Source organism: Psammomys obesus, unplaced genomic scaffold (genome assembly GCF_907164565.1).
Source record: "Psammomys obesus unplaced genomic scaffold, mPsaObe1.curated_primary_1811, whole genome shotgun sequence".
In the NCBI taxonomy this organism is placed as follows: domain Eukaryota; kingdom Metazoa; phylum Chordata; class Mammalia; order Rodentia; family Muridae; genus Psammomys; species Psammomys obesus.
The window spans coordinates 882,289-898,616 of record NW_026592710.1 but is presented as its reverse complement, the minus strand read 5'-3'; the positions used below and the strand labels follow the sequence as shown (position 1 = coordinate 898,616).

General features: G+C 53.5%; 1 protein-coding gene across 3 annotated transcripts in view; it reads right to left on the bottom strand.

The window, feature by feature from the left end:
* Positions 1 to 16,328, bottom strand: part of Prkcz (protein kinase C zeta) — a 91,240-nt gene that overhangs the window by 4,871 nt on the left and 70,041 nt on the right. For all 3 annotated transcript variants that reach the window (XM_055615237.1, XM_055615239.1, XM_055615238.1), the window contains 6 exons: positions 6,755 to 6,841; positions 5,066 to 5,201; positions 4,790 to 4,877; positions 2,994 to 3,113; positions 2,216 to 2,295; positions 1,753 to 1,842 (listed from right to left, as the gene is read on the bottom strand). In XM_055615237.1, the coding sequence (XP_055471212.1) occupies positions 1,753 to 1,842; positions 2,216 to 2,295; positions 2,994 to 3,113; positions 4,790 to 4,877; positions 5,066 to 5,201; positions 6,755 to 6,841 (601 nt within the window). The remainder of the gene's footprint in view (positions 1 to 1,752; positions 1,843 to 2,215; positions 2,296 to 2,993; positions 3,114 to 4,789; positions 4,878 to 5,065; positions 5,202 to 6,754; positions 6,842 to 16,328) is intronic.

Genomic DNA, 16,328 nt, shown 5'->3' with positions numbered 1-16,328 from the left:
GTGTTCACCGATGGTGCTGGGCCAGCTAGGGGAAGGGCTGGGATTAGCCTTTTCACGGCCATGGGAGAACAGCTGCAGCTCTCCTTGCTGCCCACATCTGCCTCCTTCCTCAAAGTGCTAGGCTGAGGCCGGCCCCGGCATCCCAGGCCCACCGTGCCACCTCTGTGCTCCCGCCTCAGGCCAGTCGGGAAGCTGCACTCACTGGTGCTGAGTGGCACAGTCCCAGGAAGCCCCTCAGCAGGCAGGACACCGAGTGACGGCCAGGGGCTGAGTGGGCAAATATACACTTCATCTGTGCAATGCAACATTGGGAAGCCATGAAGGCGTGGGTACCAAGCCTTGGAGATGCTTCACCAAGTGGAAGGTTCCAGAATTCAAGGCCACCTGCTGGCCGAGGCCGCTTTCAAGGTAGAGCTGAGAAATGTCAAGTTGCAAGACAGAACACGAGTGAGTGTAGCCAGGGAAGGGAAGGGCATGGTGGGTGTGAGGGCCCACGGCACGAATCTCCTGGGCTGAGGAGGGAAGGCTCTATGATAATGGCTCCACAACCCAGGTGTGCTGAAAACTGCACTGTGCTGTGTATGATGCAGCAGAAGACCTCAGCCCCTCTTGCTGCTCAGAACCAGTGGGCCGCCCAGCCCACTAGAGGGAGCCGGGCTGAAATCAGACATGAGTTACTTCATATCCACTCAGGGTGAGGTAGGATTGGCTGGAGAGGAGGCCTGCCTGCCCAGGGCTGGGAGAGACGATGTAGAACTCTCTCTGCACTGAGAGATTTGCTAGGTCAGTAATTTGGTGTCAGAGTGGGGGTGAAGGGTTCCAAAGCCTGGGGCAGGCAGTGAGCCTGGAGGTGAAGGTACCAATGTTGCACCTAGGCCAGGCCAGGTATGGCTGCATTGTGAAGACCTAGACTAGAAATAAACCCATTGCTTCTCTCTGATGCTGAGAAAGAAAGAGGAATTAAAAGCTCACAAAATTGCTTCTTAAGCATCAAGGGCCAGAGAGACGGTTGGCAAGGAACAGCCAACACTGGGAACCTGAATTTCCTCCCAAGACTGACCCTCTGGCCTCCACGTGTACACACACATTCACAAACACATGTTTAAAAGTGTCAACGCTCTGAATACCGCACAGAGAGAGGCCTGAGAAAGGGAGAGAACAGGAGGTTCTGAGTGTGTGATCACAGGGCGTGGCCCTAGAAGACCACGGGCTGTGGGGCATCACCTCTCCTGATTGCTGTGGCCTCTGAAGCCTGCCCCTCCCCCCCCCCAACACCCCTAGACACAGATAAATAAAAACAAACAGGTAAGTAAGAAGTAAGTAAGGAAGTAAATAAGAAGTGACTCTCTGTGACAACGTCCTCTTCCTCAGGGATGGGCTGTAGACAGTGCTGGTGTGAACTGGAAGGGGCAGAGTGGGCCCAGTGTCCCAGAGTTGCTCAGGGGAATACCTTTACATTTTCCCTCAAAAGAGTGCATTTTATAGGTGACCTTTCAGTAACTTTCCAATTGTTTATTTTAAAACCTTTCTTTTTCTCCTCATATCAGGAGCGGGCTCAGTCAGTGCCTTGAAGCCTTGCTTGCTACCCTGGCAGTGCCCACGGATGGGATAGGCAGGGTCTGGGCAGCTCTGGAAAACCAACCACAACACTGAAGAAAATGCCCTTTCCCCCAGACACCATGCACCACGACCCCATCCGTGCATGACACCAGCCCACCTCACAGGACAGGACAAGTGACCCTTGTGGCTTACCAGGTCCCAGTCTATGCTGCGGAAGAAGGCATGGGACTTGATGTCAGAAAACCCAGTCTGCGGCCGGCAGCCCAGCCTCTCCTTGGGATCCTGGAGATCAGAGTTCAAGGGGGTGAGTCAGGACTCCCAAGGAAACCCCTGGTTCATCCTCAGCCCCAGGGCATGCCCCGGCTCCCCCCATGGGAGTGCACTGTCTCCAGCTGTTCTGGTGTCCCTCTGGGTACGACCTTCCCTCTGTTGGGATTTCTTCCCCAATGGGTCATTTTATCACTGTTTCGAATCAGTAAAAATTAAGCTCACAGATCAGAGCCCCAGTGCCAAGGATGACCAGCCCACAGCACAGCTGGCAGCTGGTAATAAGCAGCTCCAGTAGTGGAGGACTCTGTTCACCCACGCCATCCCACGGGTGACTCGGCCCCAGAGGGTCCCAGAAGAGGTGTCTGTCAGCACAGCCAGAGCATACCTTATTTAAAAATCCTTTCAAGACATGTGAGGCCTTGACAGACAGGAAGCGGGGAATCCGGATTGGCTTTTCCAGGATAACTGTGAGGATGGGGCCGGGTGAGAAGAGTCCTTGGCAGCACAGAGAGCCCCTGAACTTGATTCATTTTTAGGTTTGTTTTTTGGGGGCGGGGGTGGGGGTGGGAAACAGAATCTTGCTATGCATCTAGCCTGGCTGTGAACTCCTGACTTTTCTACCAGCCTCTCGAGTAGCTGGGATTACAAGGCCATGTGAGTCATACCTGGCTTAAACCTCATTTCTAAGCCAGAACTCAGACTTGTAGTCCTGGATCCCCTTCCTGCTCCAGAACCTGCTGGGCCTTCTGGCGCCTCCTGGTGGGATACAGTTGCACATACCACACAACCACGTGTTAACAGCTCCTCTTGAATGTGGAGGCCTCTGGACAGCGGTCACCAGGGGGTGATGAGGGACAGCCCTGAGGGGCATATCAACGGCCATTAACTCTGACCAGGGCCAAGGGTGAAGCTGCCTGGGGCTACAGGAAGTGCCCTGAGTGGATGGAAGTGGGTGCTGGCCGGGTCAGGGCATTCTCGCTCTAGGTGACCCAGGGTAAGCTGGACCATGGCCACCTCCATTCACATTCTCCGCCAGAGGAGTGGTTCCCTATGCGCTTGTACTGGTGCTGAGGCACCAGCCTGGGCAATGGCCTCACCCTCACCTTTGAGAAGGGAAGAAAAGGACATGCAGACACGGGAGGGATACAGGGTGGACTACCAACCTTGGAAAAGGTAGTCTTCAGTGTTCATGTCGGGGTTGTCTGTGATGATGTCAAAGGGGGAACGCCCAGCCATCATCTCAAACATGAGGACTCCCAGCGCCCACCAGTCCACGCTGAACCCTGGGAGGAAGTGGGCAGCCATCAGGAAGGGGGTGTTGGGAGTCCGACACACTCTGTCTGTGAATGTGCACATTTGTCCACCTCTGGGGCAGCCGGGCTGCCCTCTGCTCCCATGCTAGGTGTCTTTTTCCACAGAAGCTGCAGAAATGGTGTGTGGCTGTGACTCCCCTGCCTGCACTGTGACAGCCCAGGCTGTACCTGGCCCTTCAGCTCTGTGGCACATCTTTGGTACACAAACACGCAGAATGTGTCCAAGAATGGACCCTGCTTTGTTCTTGCCATCATTATTTTATTATTATTATTCTTAGGGAAAGGGTCTAACTATGTAGCCCAGGCTGGCTTTGAACCTGTGATCCTCCTGCCTCAGATTCTGGAGTGCACGCCACCATAACTGGCTCTTTTTGTTTCATTTAGACTTATAAAGCCCCCTTCTCACCGAGGAATGCAGTTCAGTGGTAGAGCACCTTTTTCACATGTGCAAAGCTCTAGGTTCAATCCCCAGTGCTGCCAAAATACACAGAACCCACCAGAACCCCTTCTCTGAGATAAGAAAATACTTCCCTGTAATTCCTTCTACATTCGCTAATTTTTTTCTTTCCTCTTTTTTGTTTTTTTAAATTTTTGTTTTTTGATACAGGGTTTCTTTGTGTAGACCTGATTGTTCTGCAATTCGCTCTATAGACCAGGCTGGTCTTGAACTCACAGAGATCCACCTGACTTTGCTTCCCAAGTATTGGGATTAAAGGAATGGGCCACCACTGTCCAACTTGCTTGCTTGCTCACTCTCTCTCTTCTCCTTCCTCCTCCTCCTTTTAATGTTCAAATGCTAAGTTTTTGGGGCAGCAGGAGGGAAGAGCGGCCTTCGGCTGCCTGGCCACCCTACCTTCTCTGGAACAGCCCACCTGCTCCACCACACAGCTCCACCAGGGCTGGTCCTAGGCTGCTGTCTGGCTCTAGTCTTTCCTTCTCTGGTTACTGAGCAACTTCAACTGAAGCAGCTTCTCAGAGCCCAGTCACGTCCTGGGTCAGGACCCACACACGCTGCCTGCCACACACTCATTTCCGACTGGATTCACGGAAGTCACCACCGTGAGTCTGAGACAGACGGCACTCGCTGGTTCTCCAGGCCGCGTGGCAGAAAACACCAGGCCGCAACAGGGTGCGTGTGCACACTGGGTGTAATGAGCCCGTGTGCACAGCAACCCCGCCCCCCCCCCCCCCCCGCACACTCCTGCCCTCCTCCATCTCATGGATGTCCATGTACCCTCTGTGCTGCACCCCGGCTGAGGCAATTCTCCATTCCCAAGGACACCCTGCTTCTTTCACATCCATGTGGCCAGTGGCTGGGGTGCTATTCTTGGGGTGCTCTGACCTGAACCTGAGTCTGTCTGTCCTCATGCTCCTCCTCCCCAGCCTTAGGATTCCTCGGGGAGAGGAATGTTGTTCGGGCCACCTGGTGGGCCTGAAAAGGAGTGCAAGGGAGCAATACCCAGCTGGGAAGCACAGGTGCTGTGTGCTGCCTGTGGGTGCAACTCGGTCACACGTCACTCTGTCTGTTGTGCCAGGGACCTTGTAAGGAAGGGCCAGGCGGGCTCCTGCTCTGAGTGAACACTGCCTGGTGGGGGCCTTCCAGAGAGTGTCCACCTACAGTCACCTCCCGCAGGCCCTGAACTCACCATATTCTTCTCCACGCAGGATTTCAGGGGCGATATAGTTCGGGGTCCCACAGAAGGTGCTCGTTGTGTCCCCAGGGCCTAGGCCTTCCTGTGGGGACAGTGACCAGGAGGGGGTCTCGCATGCAGCTCTCCCCTGAAGGTAAGCCTCAGGGAACCCTGACACGGGAGAGCTACAGCGGGGGGCTCTATGATCACCGCGGAGCTGGCCCAGTCAGTGACTGTTCCTGCGGGATGTCAAGGGCAGACAAGCAAGGCGGGGACGGGTGAGGCGGGCACCTTGCACATGCCATAGTCTGTGAGCTTAATGTGCCCGTCGGCGTCGAGGAGGACGTTGTCCAGCTTCAGGTCCCGGTAGATGATCCCTCTCTCATGCAGGAAGTTGAGGGCGATGCAGATCTCAGCGGCGTAGAACCTGAGGTGGGGCATTCAGCCATCAGCAGAGGGGTAGGGGCAGGCAGCTGGAGCCCCCAGGCCTGCTGGTCACCAGGGAACTGCAAATGCCAATTACAGTGAGACCCCCACATATACCAGCACGCCTTCCTAACACAGCCAGCGTACTCACACACACCAGCCAGCATGAGTGATGAGGTCATGGGAAGCAGAAGCCCCACGGATGGCTGACAGGAATGAAAAATGTGACTGCCGGGAGTCCCCCAAAACACGAAGACCAGGGAAGAGTGCAGCTCAGTGGGAAAGGTCCTGCCTAGCTTACACAAGTCTGGCCCCCAGCACCAGAACAAAAGAACCAACAAACCAGCAACCTGAAGAATAGAAAGGATACATTTCAAACAGCTCCACTGATGCCCAAGGCTGGAGACAGCAGAGGAGGACCGATAACATTATAAAATCCATTACTTTGTATGCTAATTTTAAGAACTGAATTGAAAGTAGGGCCTCCATCACATATGTTTAATACCTATGTCCACCTCATTTATATGTAACCTCATTTATAAAAGCTCAAATGTGGAAGCAAGCACTGATGGATAGATGGATAAAGAAGATGTGGGTAGGACAGAGTGGCTCATGACTGCAAGTCTGAGGCCTGCGTCATATAGCAAATCCCACTGCAGAGGAAGAAAGAGAAGAGGAACAGGGGTTGGGGAGAGAGTATAGCCTCTCAGTACAACGAAAATATTACCCAGCCTTTAAAAGGAATTGGTTTCTGACAGGCTACACAGTGCATCACGAAGAAGACATCATGCCAAGTCAAACATATAGAAAGATGACAATGCAAGGTTCCACGTAGGGGCTGTGTGTGTGTGTGTGTGTGTGTGTGTCTGCAATCAGACAGAAGGAGATGCCCAGGGCTGGAGGTCAGGAGCCTGGGAGTCGGCATGCCCAGCGTCTCACGGTTCCAGTGCGAGAGATGAAGGAAGAGGCTCCGAGTGTGTGGCTGCAAAGCAGTGTGGTCAGCTCCACAGCACCTGACTATGTACTCAAAATGGCTGTGTGCACTTCCCCGTGAGCTTTATAAAAAGCAAGTGGACAGGCATCGAGCGGTTTCTGCCCACTTTTCCCAGAAGGGGCCTAGGTGACTCACAGGACTTCGGGGGGAAAACTGAGGAAAAGAAGGTGTGTGCAAATTTAATCTCTCCAGCTCTCCTACAAGGAGCTGGATGGCAGCTGCTCAAGGCCACAACCAGGATCAGGACTTCCCTCCTGATGCTCAGAGAGGCCTGCTGTGCTCCACTCCTGAGGGAAAAGGACACAGTCAGGATGTCATGATCATGAAAATGAACCAGCCTGGGAAGTCTGCCCTCCTGGGTGAGGGACTTCTGCAGAGAGTCTGGGCAAAGACCAGCCCTGGACACAGAGCTCCCAAAATTCACCTAGAGGCATTGGAACTCCTTATACCACTTCGAAGTCTCATCTTTGCCACCTTCTGCCCAAACTTCAGCCCCTTGTTTTCAGTGCTTTCCTCCTGAGGAAGGTTCCCCAGGCCCCGCCCCGCCGCTCTGGACCCACCTGGCGTGTTCCTCTGGGAGCTTCCTCTGCCTCTGCATGTGGAACATGAGGTCCCCGCCGTTGACGTACTCTATGACCAGGAACAAGCTGGCAGGAGAGAAGGGTAATGGCTCAGAGAAAGAAAACACCCTGAAAGATGCCCTAGACACGACACTGCCAGCGTGGGCAGGCAGAGTGGAAACGCCACAGGTGCTCGAAGTTTGGCATCATCCTGCTGACCTGCTGACTCACAACTGCCCCAGACAAGAGGTAGGGGCCACTGGGCAGCTCCTGGGGTCAGCAAGAAAAACTCCAGGTGACAGGAAGGCTGAGGCCGAGTGCGGCATGAGGCATGGTTTCAGACCCTGACATATGGTCCAAGACCATGTGGGATGATGGATGTGGCTTCATCAAATGACACCAAGGCAGAACACTGCTTTCAGAGAGTTCAAGGCCAGCCTGGTCTTCAGAATGAGTCCCAGGACAGCCAGGGCTACACAGAGAAAGCTTGTCTTGAATCAAACAAACAAACAAACAAACAAACAGATGTTCATTCACCTATCATTTCATCCATGTTCCTAATGATGCTAGATGTGTTAGAGAGTTTAAAAAAGAAAAAAGGTTGCAATAAGGCAGAGGTAATGGTCAGAGGCCCGGGGTTAGGGATAGCAAAGACCTATGGGTCATTCTGGGCGCAGAGCAGGTTTGGCTCAGGGGGACTAACAGGTGCCCAGGCCTGGTATAGGGCAGCTGAGGAAACACCAGGGAGATGTGGTGTAAGGGTTCAGACTGGCTCTAGTCTGAATGTGCTAGACCCCAGGAACCAGAGGTGCCTGTCCACCTGGTGACAGAGGGTCAGTATGGATTGGGGAGGACAGACTGAGGAGGAGCCAGGCTGAACTGAGAGGACCTGCCAGTGGCTAGACTTCGGGATGGGGTAGAGTGTGCTCGACTCAGGCCGCTGGGGCTGAGGTGCAGACACGCTCGCGTGGGGTCAATATAGTAGGTCCAGGAATAGATGGCCATGACGCAGTGAGTCTGAGATACCACCAGCCCAGCAGCTGGGCCAGGGAAGAGTCAGCAGGGGTCAGGCAGAGGTCAAGTCTGAGCTTCAGGGGTGCAGCTCCAGTTTAGGGACTGGGATCCGGCACATAGGTTCCTCATGTCTCCAAACACTGGCCATGTGGTTTCGCTCACTAATACGATCTTTGCTGCATTTAATGAGACTTAATTTCCAAAATTCAATTCACAACAATTTCCCGAGATGGCCTGCTGAGGGCACCTTGGGGACATCTGGGTTGGCGGCTCCTGTTTGCTTTGGAAACGCTCGTGTGCAGCTTGCTGCTCACGGTGCCCACGGCATGGGAGCCGGAGTGGGAGGGGGCAGGCAGACCCTACCTCCTGGCTCCTGTAAGCTTCCAGCATGCTGGGCTAACCTCACCGTCTAACTGTGGATTGCTGCGTGCAGACGCCTGCACTCGGCCTCCGTAGGTCTGGCGAGGAGCCAGAGAAGCCAGGAAAACTGACACAGCCAGTTAACGGGCTGTAAACCACTCACTGAACTTTAAATTACATATTTAGATGAGAAACCATCCCTAATGTGTGGAAATCAGAACAAAAGCTCCCAGTGCCAGATGAGGGACTGTGCTTCCGAGAGGCAAGCCGGCCCCAGGTGTCCTGGTCCTGAAGAGGATTCTAGCACGCCTGTGTCAGGGCCAACGTTTGCACAGACTCATGCACAGGTGCCTGTGGGTGAGGCAACTAGGCCCCTTTGGTCATGCAACCACACCAACCCCGGGGAGACGTAGCAGGCCGGGCAGAGGCCGCAGAGCCCTCCACACTCCTACAGTCAGAGTCCCTGATGCTTCTAAGGCCATGCCACGGCAGGAAGGAAGGAACTGATGGCTCAGAGGGTGGGTGCTGAAACTTATTCGTAACAAAATGCACAAAGTTGGGCCTGGAGAGATGGCTCAGAGGTTAAGAGCACTGGCTGCTCTTCCAGAGCTCTTCCAGCTGAGTTCAATTCCCAGCAACCATCTGTAATGAAACCTGGCGCCCTCTTCTGGCGTGCACAAACATAATAAATAAACAAATAAATAAATCTATCTATCTTTTTTTAAAAATGCACAAAATTACTAAAAACCCATAGAAGTGGACCCATCCACACAAGCAAAGGGAAAAAGGCATAAAGAGAAGCAATGGGCTCCAGGATCCAGGGCCAGAGAAGCTGCAGGAAGTGGCCATGTCTGCCACTCCCCCCATCAGGAGACGGCCTTTGAGGAATGTTCCCTTCCCCTGCTCCCTTCCCCCGACCTTGTCCTAGAGAGAAAAATCAATGGCACAAGGCAATGTGGGGACAACCAAGAAGTACCAAGAGCCTGGGAGGGCTGGTTATTGCCTTGTGCTTCATTTGAACACAATCATAAACGTTTTTTCTGTGTGTGTGTGCGTGCCTATGAGAGAGGGAGGGGGTCAGAGTAGCCGGGAGGGTCTTGAACTGTGATCTGCTTCTGCTCCAGAGTGGTAGGATTCCAAGTAAGTCCCCCCACGCCCCCTCTGCCCAAGTCTTGCATTTGTCTGTGGCTTTTGTGGCAGAACATGCAGCCACAGTGAAGAATATGCAGCCAATAAAGCCGAATCAGCCAGGAGCCACAGCTGGCAACAAGCGACATCAGAGCCGAGTCCGTATAAACCATGATAATCAGAAACAGTCCTGTCTAATGACAGGCTCTCGGCTCACAGCCCTGTTGTCAAGGGACGGGGATACACTGGTTATCTGGTCACTGGAGAAGGAAAGGTTGCTGACTCTTGGATAAAGAGTAACGGTGATGGCAGCGTTTTGATGGCCCACACTCTAAAGAACTCATCTACCCCCAAACTAGGAGGTAAATCCTGCCATTCCCTGATTGTACAGAGAGAACCTGGCACCAAAGGTACACAGCCATGACAGCAGCAGCCTGTTCACAGAGCTCTCATCTCCAGGTCCTGCCTCCACTCCCAACAGAGGGTCCCAGGAGATGACAGAAAACCAGCAAGGAGGGGAGGGCCGTGATAGAGACAGCTGAAAAGCCAGTTGGTGTCACAGAGAACAGAGGTGAGGCTCAGACCCCTGCCACACACACAGACCGAGCGCACACACAGCAGTGCACAGCGGGAAGGCAGGGGTCACACTCCAGCTCCCGGACCTGGAGCAGGCTCTGTATTCTGAGGAAGGTGTGGACAGACAAGGAAACAGCCGCTCAAACTAGGGGATTTTAATCTTGCTCAAAGAAATCATCTGTGGGGTAGGGAAGGGAGCGCCTGCTCAGGTGTCTGGAGGAGCAGATGCATAACTGTCTGCCAGTGTGACTCAGAGAGCCTGGTTCCCTCAGCTACCACACGGCACAAGCCCCACACGCTCCCAGAGTCTGAAGGGGCCTGACGGAGAACGTGACAGGAGGAAGTGACTGAGTGGCTGGAGAGAATGTCACCACTGAGAAGCCCAGTACAGGAAGGCACTGAGGAAAATGCCCACAGGCACCTGCCAAGAGGTGGTCCCGGGCCTGTGGCTCAGAGGCTCACCTGCCACATGGGAGGCGCTGGTCTCCCCCTCTAGAGCCACACCACGAAGGGGAGTGAGGCTGGAAGGTGGTTTAGTGATTATGAGTGTGTACCGCCTTTGCACAGTTCCTACACCCCCATCAGGCTACTCGGAACCACCTGTAACTCCAGCTCCAGGGGATCTGCTGCCCTCTTCTGGCCTCTGCACACACATACATACAAATAAGTGATAAAAAACAGTTGGATGGGGCTGGAGAGATGGCTTAGTGGTTAGGAGCACTGTCTGCCCTTCAGAGGTCCTGAGTTCAACTCCTAGCACCCACATGGTGGCTCACACCATATATACTGGGATCTGACGCCCTCTTCTGGCGTGCAGGTGTACATGCAGAGCACTCATATACATAAAATAAATAAATGCAAAAAAAAAAAAAAAAGCAGTTGGAGCTGATAAATTCCAGTACTGTTTACGATTTTCCACAAAATAGATAGAATTAAAAAAAAACAAAAACAAAAACAACCAGGGCTGGAGAGATGGCTCAGCGGTTAAGAGCACTGGCTGCTCTTCCAGAGATCCTGAGTTAATTCCCAGCAACCATATGGTGGCTCACAACCATCTATAATGAGATACGGTGCCCTCTTCTGGTGTGCAGGCAGAAAATTGTATACATATTAAATAAATAAATCTTAAAAAAAAAAAAACAGTAAAGATTGTCTACAAAAATCAAACTACATATCAACCAAACATCAACACAAGCAGCAATGAAAAAGTCCTAAATTTGCAAGCACGTGTCAAACTAACACAGAACATGCTTTCCCAGTTGTCCAGGGACAGTCAGGCATCAGGGCCATTTCCTAAGCGTTTAGGTGACATGGTTCATTTCAGGAGGCCCCAGCCATCTCCTGAGCTGGTGACCTTCCAAGGCAACATGCTCTTTTTTCCTTTGGGGGAGGGGCTCTTTTCATGTGTATTCATGTGTGGTGTCTGTGTACGTGTATATGCATGCTTGTATGTGTGTGAGCTCACGGTGTGTTTGCAGCTCTAAAGCTGAAGTTGGGAGTCTTCCTCTATTGCTCTTCCACCTTCTTCATTAAGGCGGGGCCTCTCAATCAAACCCAGATTTCACCGATTGATCTGCTCCTGCTGCTAGCCACCTTGCTTAGGACATGTGGGCTCCACCTTCCAAGGCTGGCCGGAACCACAGGTGAGCAGCCCACGTTTACTTGGGTTCCAGGGTCCGAACTCCGTCCTCTTTCCTGTGCAGCTCTGCCTGCTGAGCCCACGATGCTCTTGACAGCAGCGGCCCTCCTGTGACCAGAACCCAGAGTGGGGCAGGGGGTTTGCTCTCTTGTCCCTGCACATCTGTCTGAAGGGTATGCAGGGCCTTCCCTCCACCCCTGTTGCTGTCTCTGCCCTCCATCTCCCACCCCTTTCTGTCTGCCTTTCTTGGTTCTGCCCTCTTTTCTGATGGTCCGTGACTCATGTTTGTGGTTGGCATTATGCCACCTTAGTACTCGATCCCCTGCAAGGGAGAGGGCGGCGCAGGCCACTCAAGACCGCCACCTGCAAGGAGTGCCCAGTGTCAGCACCCGCAGGGAGCTGGGACTCCGGGCCTGTGGGGAAAGGCAGTGCCTGTGGTGGTTAAGAAAGACACTTGAAGTCAACTTGTGGCCTTTGCACACGCACAGGCAAGTACACCAGCACATACCCACACACCCATGATGAATGGGTGAAGATGGGAACTAGGGAGGGTGTGGCTGAGTGGTGGAGCGCCTGCTTTGCACATACAAGGTCCTCGGTTTGACCCCTCCCCACCCCCGGCACCAACCAAAAATTGAAAAACTGAATGCCGGGCATGGTGGCACACAGGTGCCTGTGAGCCCGGTGCTATGCAGACGGAGGCAGGAGAACACGAAGCTCCACGCCACACATTAAGGACTCTTACCCGGAGAAAGGGAGGGAAGGAAGGAGAGGGAGGGGAGCGAGAGGGAGAAGTCAACTGGGGCTGATCCTAAAAGTCACTCTAACAAAAGGAGCCCCACATGGCACTGTCCCCGGGGCAAGGCAGACCACGTAAGAAGAGTGTTCAGCTCTGAATGGAGGACGAGGGAGACTATGACCTCATACCCACCCACTTGTGACACAATCACCTTTAGGCCAGTCAACACCAGCAAGGACCAGGCTGAGGAAGAGCATGACCTCATTCCCCCCAACACCGCACCCAAGAGCAACCTACCACTTCCTGGCTAGGATCACACAGCTCATCTCTCTCTCTCAGATGGTGGAGGGCATACCAAAAGGGAGAAACAGCTGTGTTATCCTTCGGTGGACACAGGCTATGTCACAGGGTCCATTGCTGGCCAGGGATTCCTGGTGACTCACCAGTATCTGTCCAGTGTTCTTAAGATGGCAGAGAGCCGACATTTGACAGAAGCATTCCCAGAACCCGTCCATCTGAGCAAGCCGAAGCTCACTGCCCTGAAACCACCCTTCCACCTGGGGACCCTTGGCCCGGGACTGCCCAGTGGCCAGAGCTGTGCTCTACAGTAAGAGGCTGCCGGGGCTGCACTGCCACCATGACGGGGTTTTGAGATGTCGTGCTGTCAGCATGAAGGCTGCTGCGGCTCCCACACTCAGCCCCACAGATGCCACTCAACGCTGGCTCTTTCCATTCTGGGCTGCAGTGTGACAGTGAGTGACAGACCCTGAGTCATGCCCTCTCTCCCCCGAGGCCGCTAAGCAATTCTTGCCAAGTTCACAGCAATGTGGGTCCTGCTGAAACTCTTGAGCCCCTGCAAACTGCACGAGGAAGTGGTTGTGAGGCTGGGCCTGGTACGCCCTGCTCACTGTCAGATCGCCCTCCTGGTCCCCACTGAGCTGCCGTCACCCGCCCTATCCCACATCCAATGGCTTTCCTTCTGAATCCAGCCTAGCCCCGCCTAGCGGTTCCTGGCTGCCTGGCTCACTCTTGGGGGCTGTGTGGGCTCCTTGAGTCAGGGGACTTCTTCCCCCTCCCACTAATGGCAAGGGGTAGGCCAGTCTCTCTCAGATAACCTGCTGCCCTGTGGCTGCTCAGCTCTGAGGTGCATTCCAGCTGTGTCTTCACTCCCATGTCCTGGTCTGGGTACCAGCCTTCTTCGGCCCCTCCTGATAGATCCGTGACCTATTCCAGGGGGATTTCTTCCTATTCTAAGAGGAAAAGCACTCTCTGCCTCTCCAGTACTGTGGTACATTTTACAAGTCTCTGTTTACTTAAACATACACACACGCAAAAGATCAAGTGGCATTTAATACCCATAAGCCACTTTAGGTAGGATGAGTTTCCCCAAGTGTCTAAGTCCAGATGCCTATGGAAGCCCCTACAAGGACAAATGGTGAAAGGTCTGCCCTTCCTTAAAAGTGAAAGCAAGGTGGCTTGCAGAGAAAACCTGGTGACCTGAGTTTGATCCCTACAGCTCACATAAAGGTGGGAGGAGAGAGACGACTGTACAAAGTTACATGCCTTCCAGCAGGCTACACACCCTCCCTCCTCCTCCCACACACGGGAGCACTAAAAAAAAAAAAAAAAAGAAAGCAACTCCACAGCAGGCCAAGCTAACTAAACTCTCCTCCCTCTTCCTCTTCCTCCTTTTCTCTCTCTTGTTTGGGACTGAACCTAAGGCAGCACATGACACGTCCACCTCTCTCAGGCAGCTCCCTGGCCACCAACAGATATTTCAGCACCAGTTTGCATTCCTGCCCCCAAACCACAGATGAATCGGGAGAACACACCAGAGGGCTTAAGAGGAAGCATTCTTCAGGCTTTTTAGGTTGCCTGTTTTCCTGTAATAGCTTAAGCTGAAACAGTTTCCCTGTTTTTAGAGGTTTTGTGGGAGAATTTTAATTCTGGTTACTGTCTGGAAAAGACCATGCAGACATGGGGCATGGCTCCCATGAGCAGATGCTTAGTTAAAATGCCCCTGTCCTCGTCTCACACACACTATGGGAGTGGTGCAGGTCTGTGAGCACAGGAATTCTGTGGGGCCACCAGAATAGGCGCCGCTGGATTTGGGAAGGAAAGAAAGAAATCCTTATCCCCCATCCCCCATCCCCCATCCCCGCAGAGGCCTCTTTATAATCACCAGGCACATGTGGAAACCATTGCCTTCTCTTTACTAGATTTCCACTCACGGCTGCCAGCAAGCGCTAGCATCCTGCCTGGAGTTTCATCGGTTTCCTGTTGTGTGTGATCTGCTGGGAGGTGGAACACAGACATCCATCCAGCCCCTAGCAACAGGCTCAGCAAGATCTCAGGATGAGTCTCTGGGGGAAAGTCTTTATAAACCCTGCAGCTATTAAGGTAGCGGGATAGGCAAGGCAAGGCACCCATGCCGATCCTGCACCCAAAGGCAGGCACCAGATTTTCTGTTGCTGGTGGCTCTGCCCCATTTTGTGCAAGGTTGGCGAGGACATATGTGCAGCTGAAAGAGCCCTCTCTGTCTCTGAGGGGGAAGCTGGCTTCCCTTTTCTCGGGGCTGGCCCACAATGGTGCCATGCAAAGACACAGCACCAAGCAGGAGAAAGGCTTCCCACATCAGGGCCTCACATTTCTCAGCAGGGAGCCACGAACAGCCTTGCTGTAAATTTCTGCTAATCCCATAGCGCCTTCCAGAACTTTCTAGCTTTGTTCCCAGAGGAAACACATGAAGTGTCTGAGCAGTGCAGGAACAGCCAGGAAGTGTGGGCTTCGGCCTTGACTGGACTGCTGTCAGCAAGCCTTTAGGGCAGACGTCTTTTGGGGGGACCAGGCACTGGGTGGCCTGTGTCTCTTCTGATACCTATTTCTAGAGAGGTTTTGTGGTCTCTGAGTTGCTTCCCAGCTCTGAGAGAGGGGCTCCGTGGACAGCACTGCAAGAGAGCTTCTCTCCTAGACTTGCAAGTTAGATCTGTGGAGTGAAAGAACACAGCCAAGTCACATGCTCCGAGGCCATTTTGAGTCCACTGACGTGGCAGCTGCCAGCGTGCCAGGGCAGGCTGCAGCATTCCACTGGTTCCTTACAGACCACGAAAATTACAAGCGCACACTTTTTATCTGTACAGGAAGTATGAGTTTACCTTAAAGTTTTCCCCGTCAGGGCATCACTGTTTATTAAGTGACAGAATCATCCAAACGCTGGAGATACAGAAGCACACAGCGAGCCCTACTCTGAGGATGCTCACAGCCAGAAAGGGAGACACACGGACATATTTACCAAAGGTCAGATCAGGTGCTCGAAACACCCAAGGGAACACACAAAACCAACCCTGTCAGGTAGTCCAGTGTCAGTGACAGATCCTGTACAAAGAAAAACAGGGAAGACAGTAGATGTGCAAAGGTGCCATTCCCGGGACCCTCGTTTTATCAGGGTCCCTGCAGATGCTGGTCAGCGCGTGCTCCCGCCCCTTGGGAGCTCCAAGGGCGGGTTAGGCTGCCTTCCCTCAGGCTCGTTCCTACTCACAAGAGACGCTTCGGGGCCAGGACAAGGGAGGACAGGGCCATGGGGATGCACAAAGGGACCATTGAGTGCCGAACCCTTCTGGTGGCCCTGGCTCTGGGGAGGGGAAACAGGGAGGAAGGCCCTTGTGAGGCTAACTACAAGAGTGCAATATCCTCTTCCCCAGGCACAGGAAGCTAGGATTTCCTCCAACTGGTGCCTGGGAAGCAGTCAGAACTGCCGCTAAGCCGGAGAAAGATCTCAGACTAGTGCTTCACCTCAGACGAAATAGTGTGGGGACCCTGGGGACCAGGCACTCCGAGGCAGCTGTGGCCAAGCTTCCGGCAGGCCAAAGGTGAGACTTTGCCACACTTTCAGGAGTTAGACGTCGGGATGGGTGACAACAGAATTTCCAACTGATGACAGAAATGCCACAGCTACAGTAGGTAGAGCCCTCGAGTGGTCTGAGAAAAGACAGACCCAGCTTACCTGGGCTTCTCAGGTAAGCTGAGACCCGTGTGGAGAGAGGATCCCACCAGAGGCCAGAGCCGAGCACCCTGCACCCCAAACTGGCCCCTACAGAATGCGTCCTCCAAAACGTTCC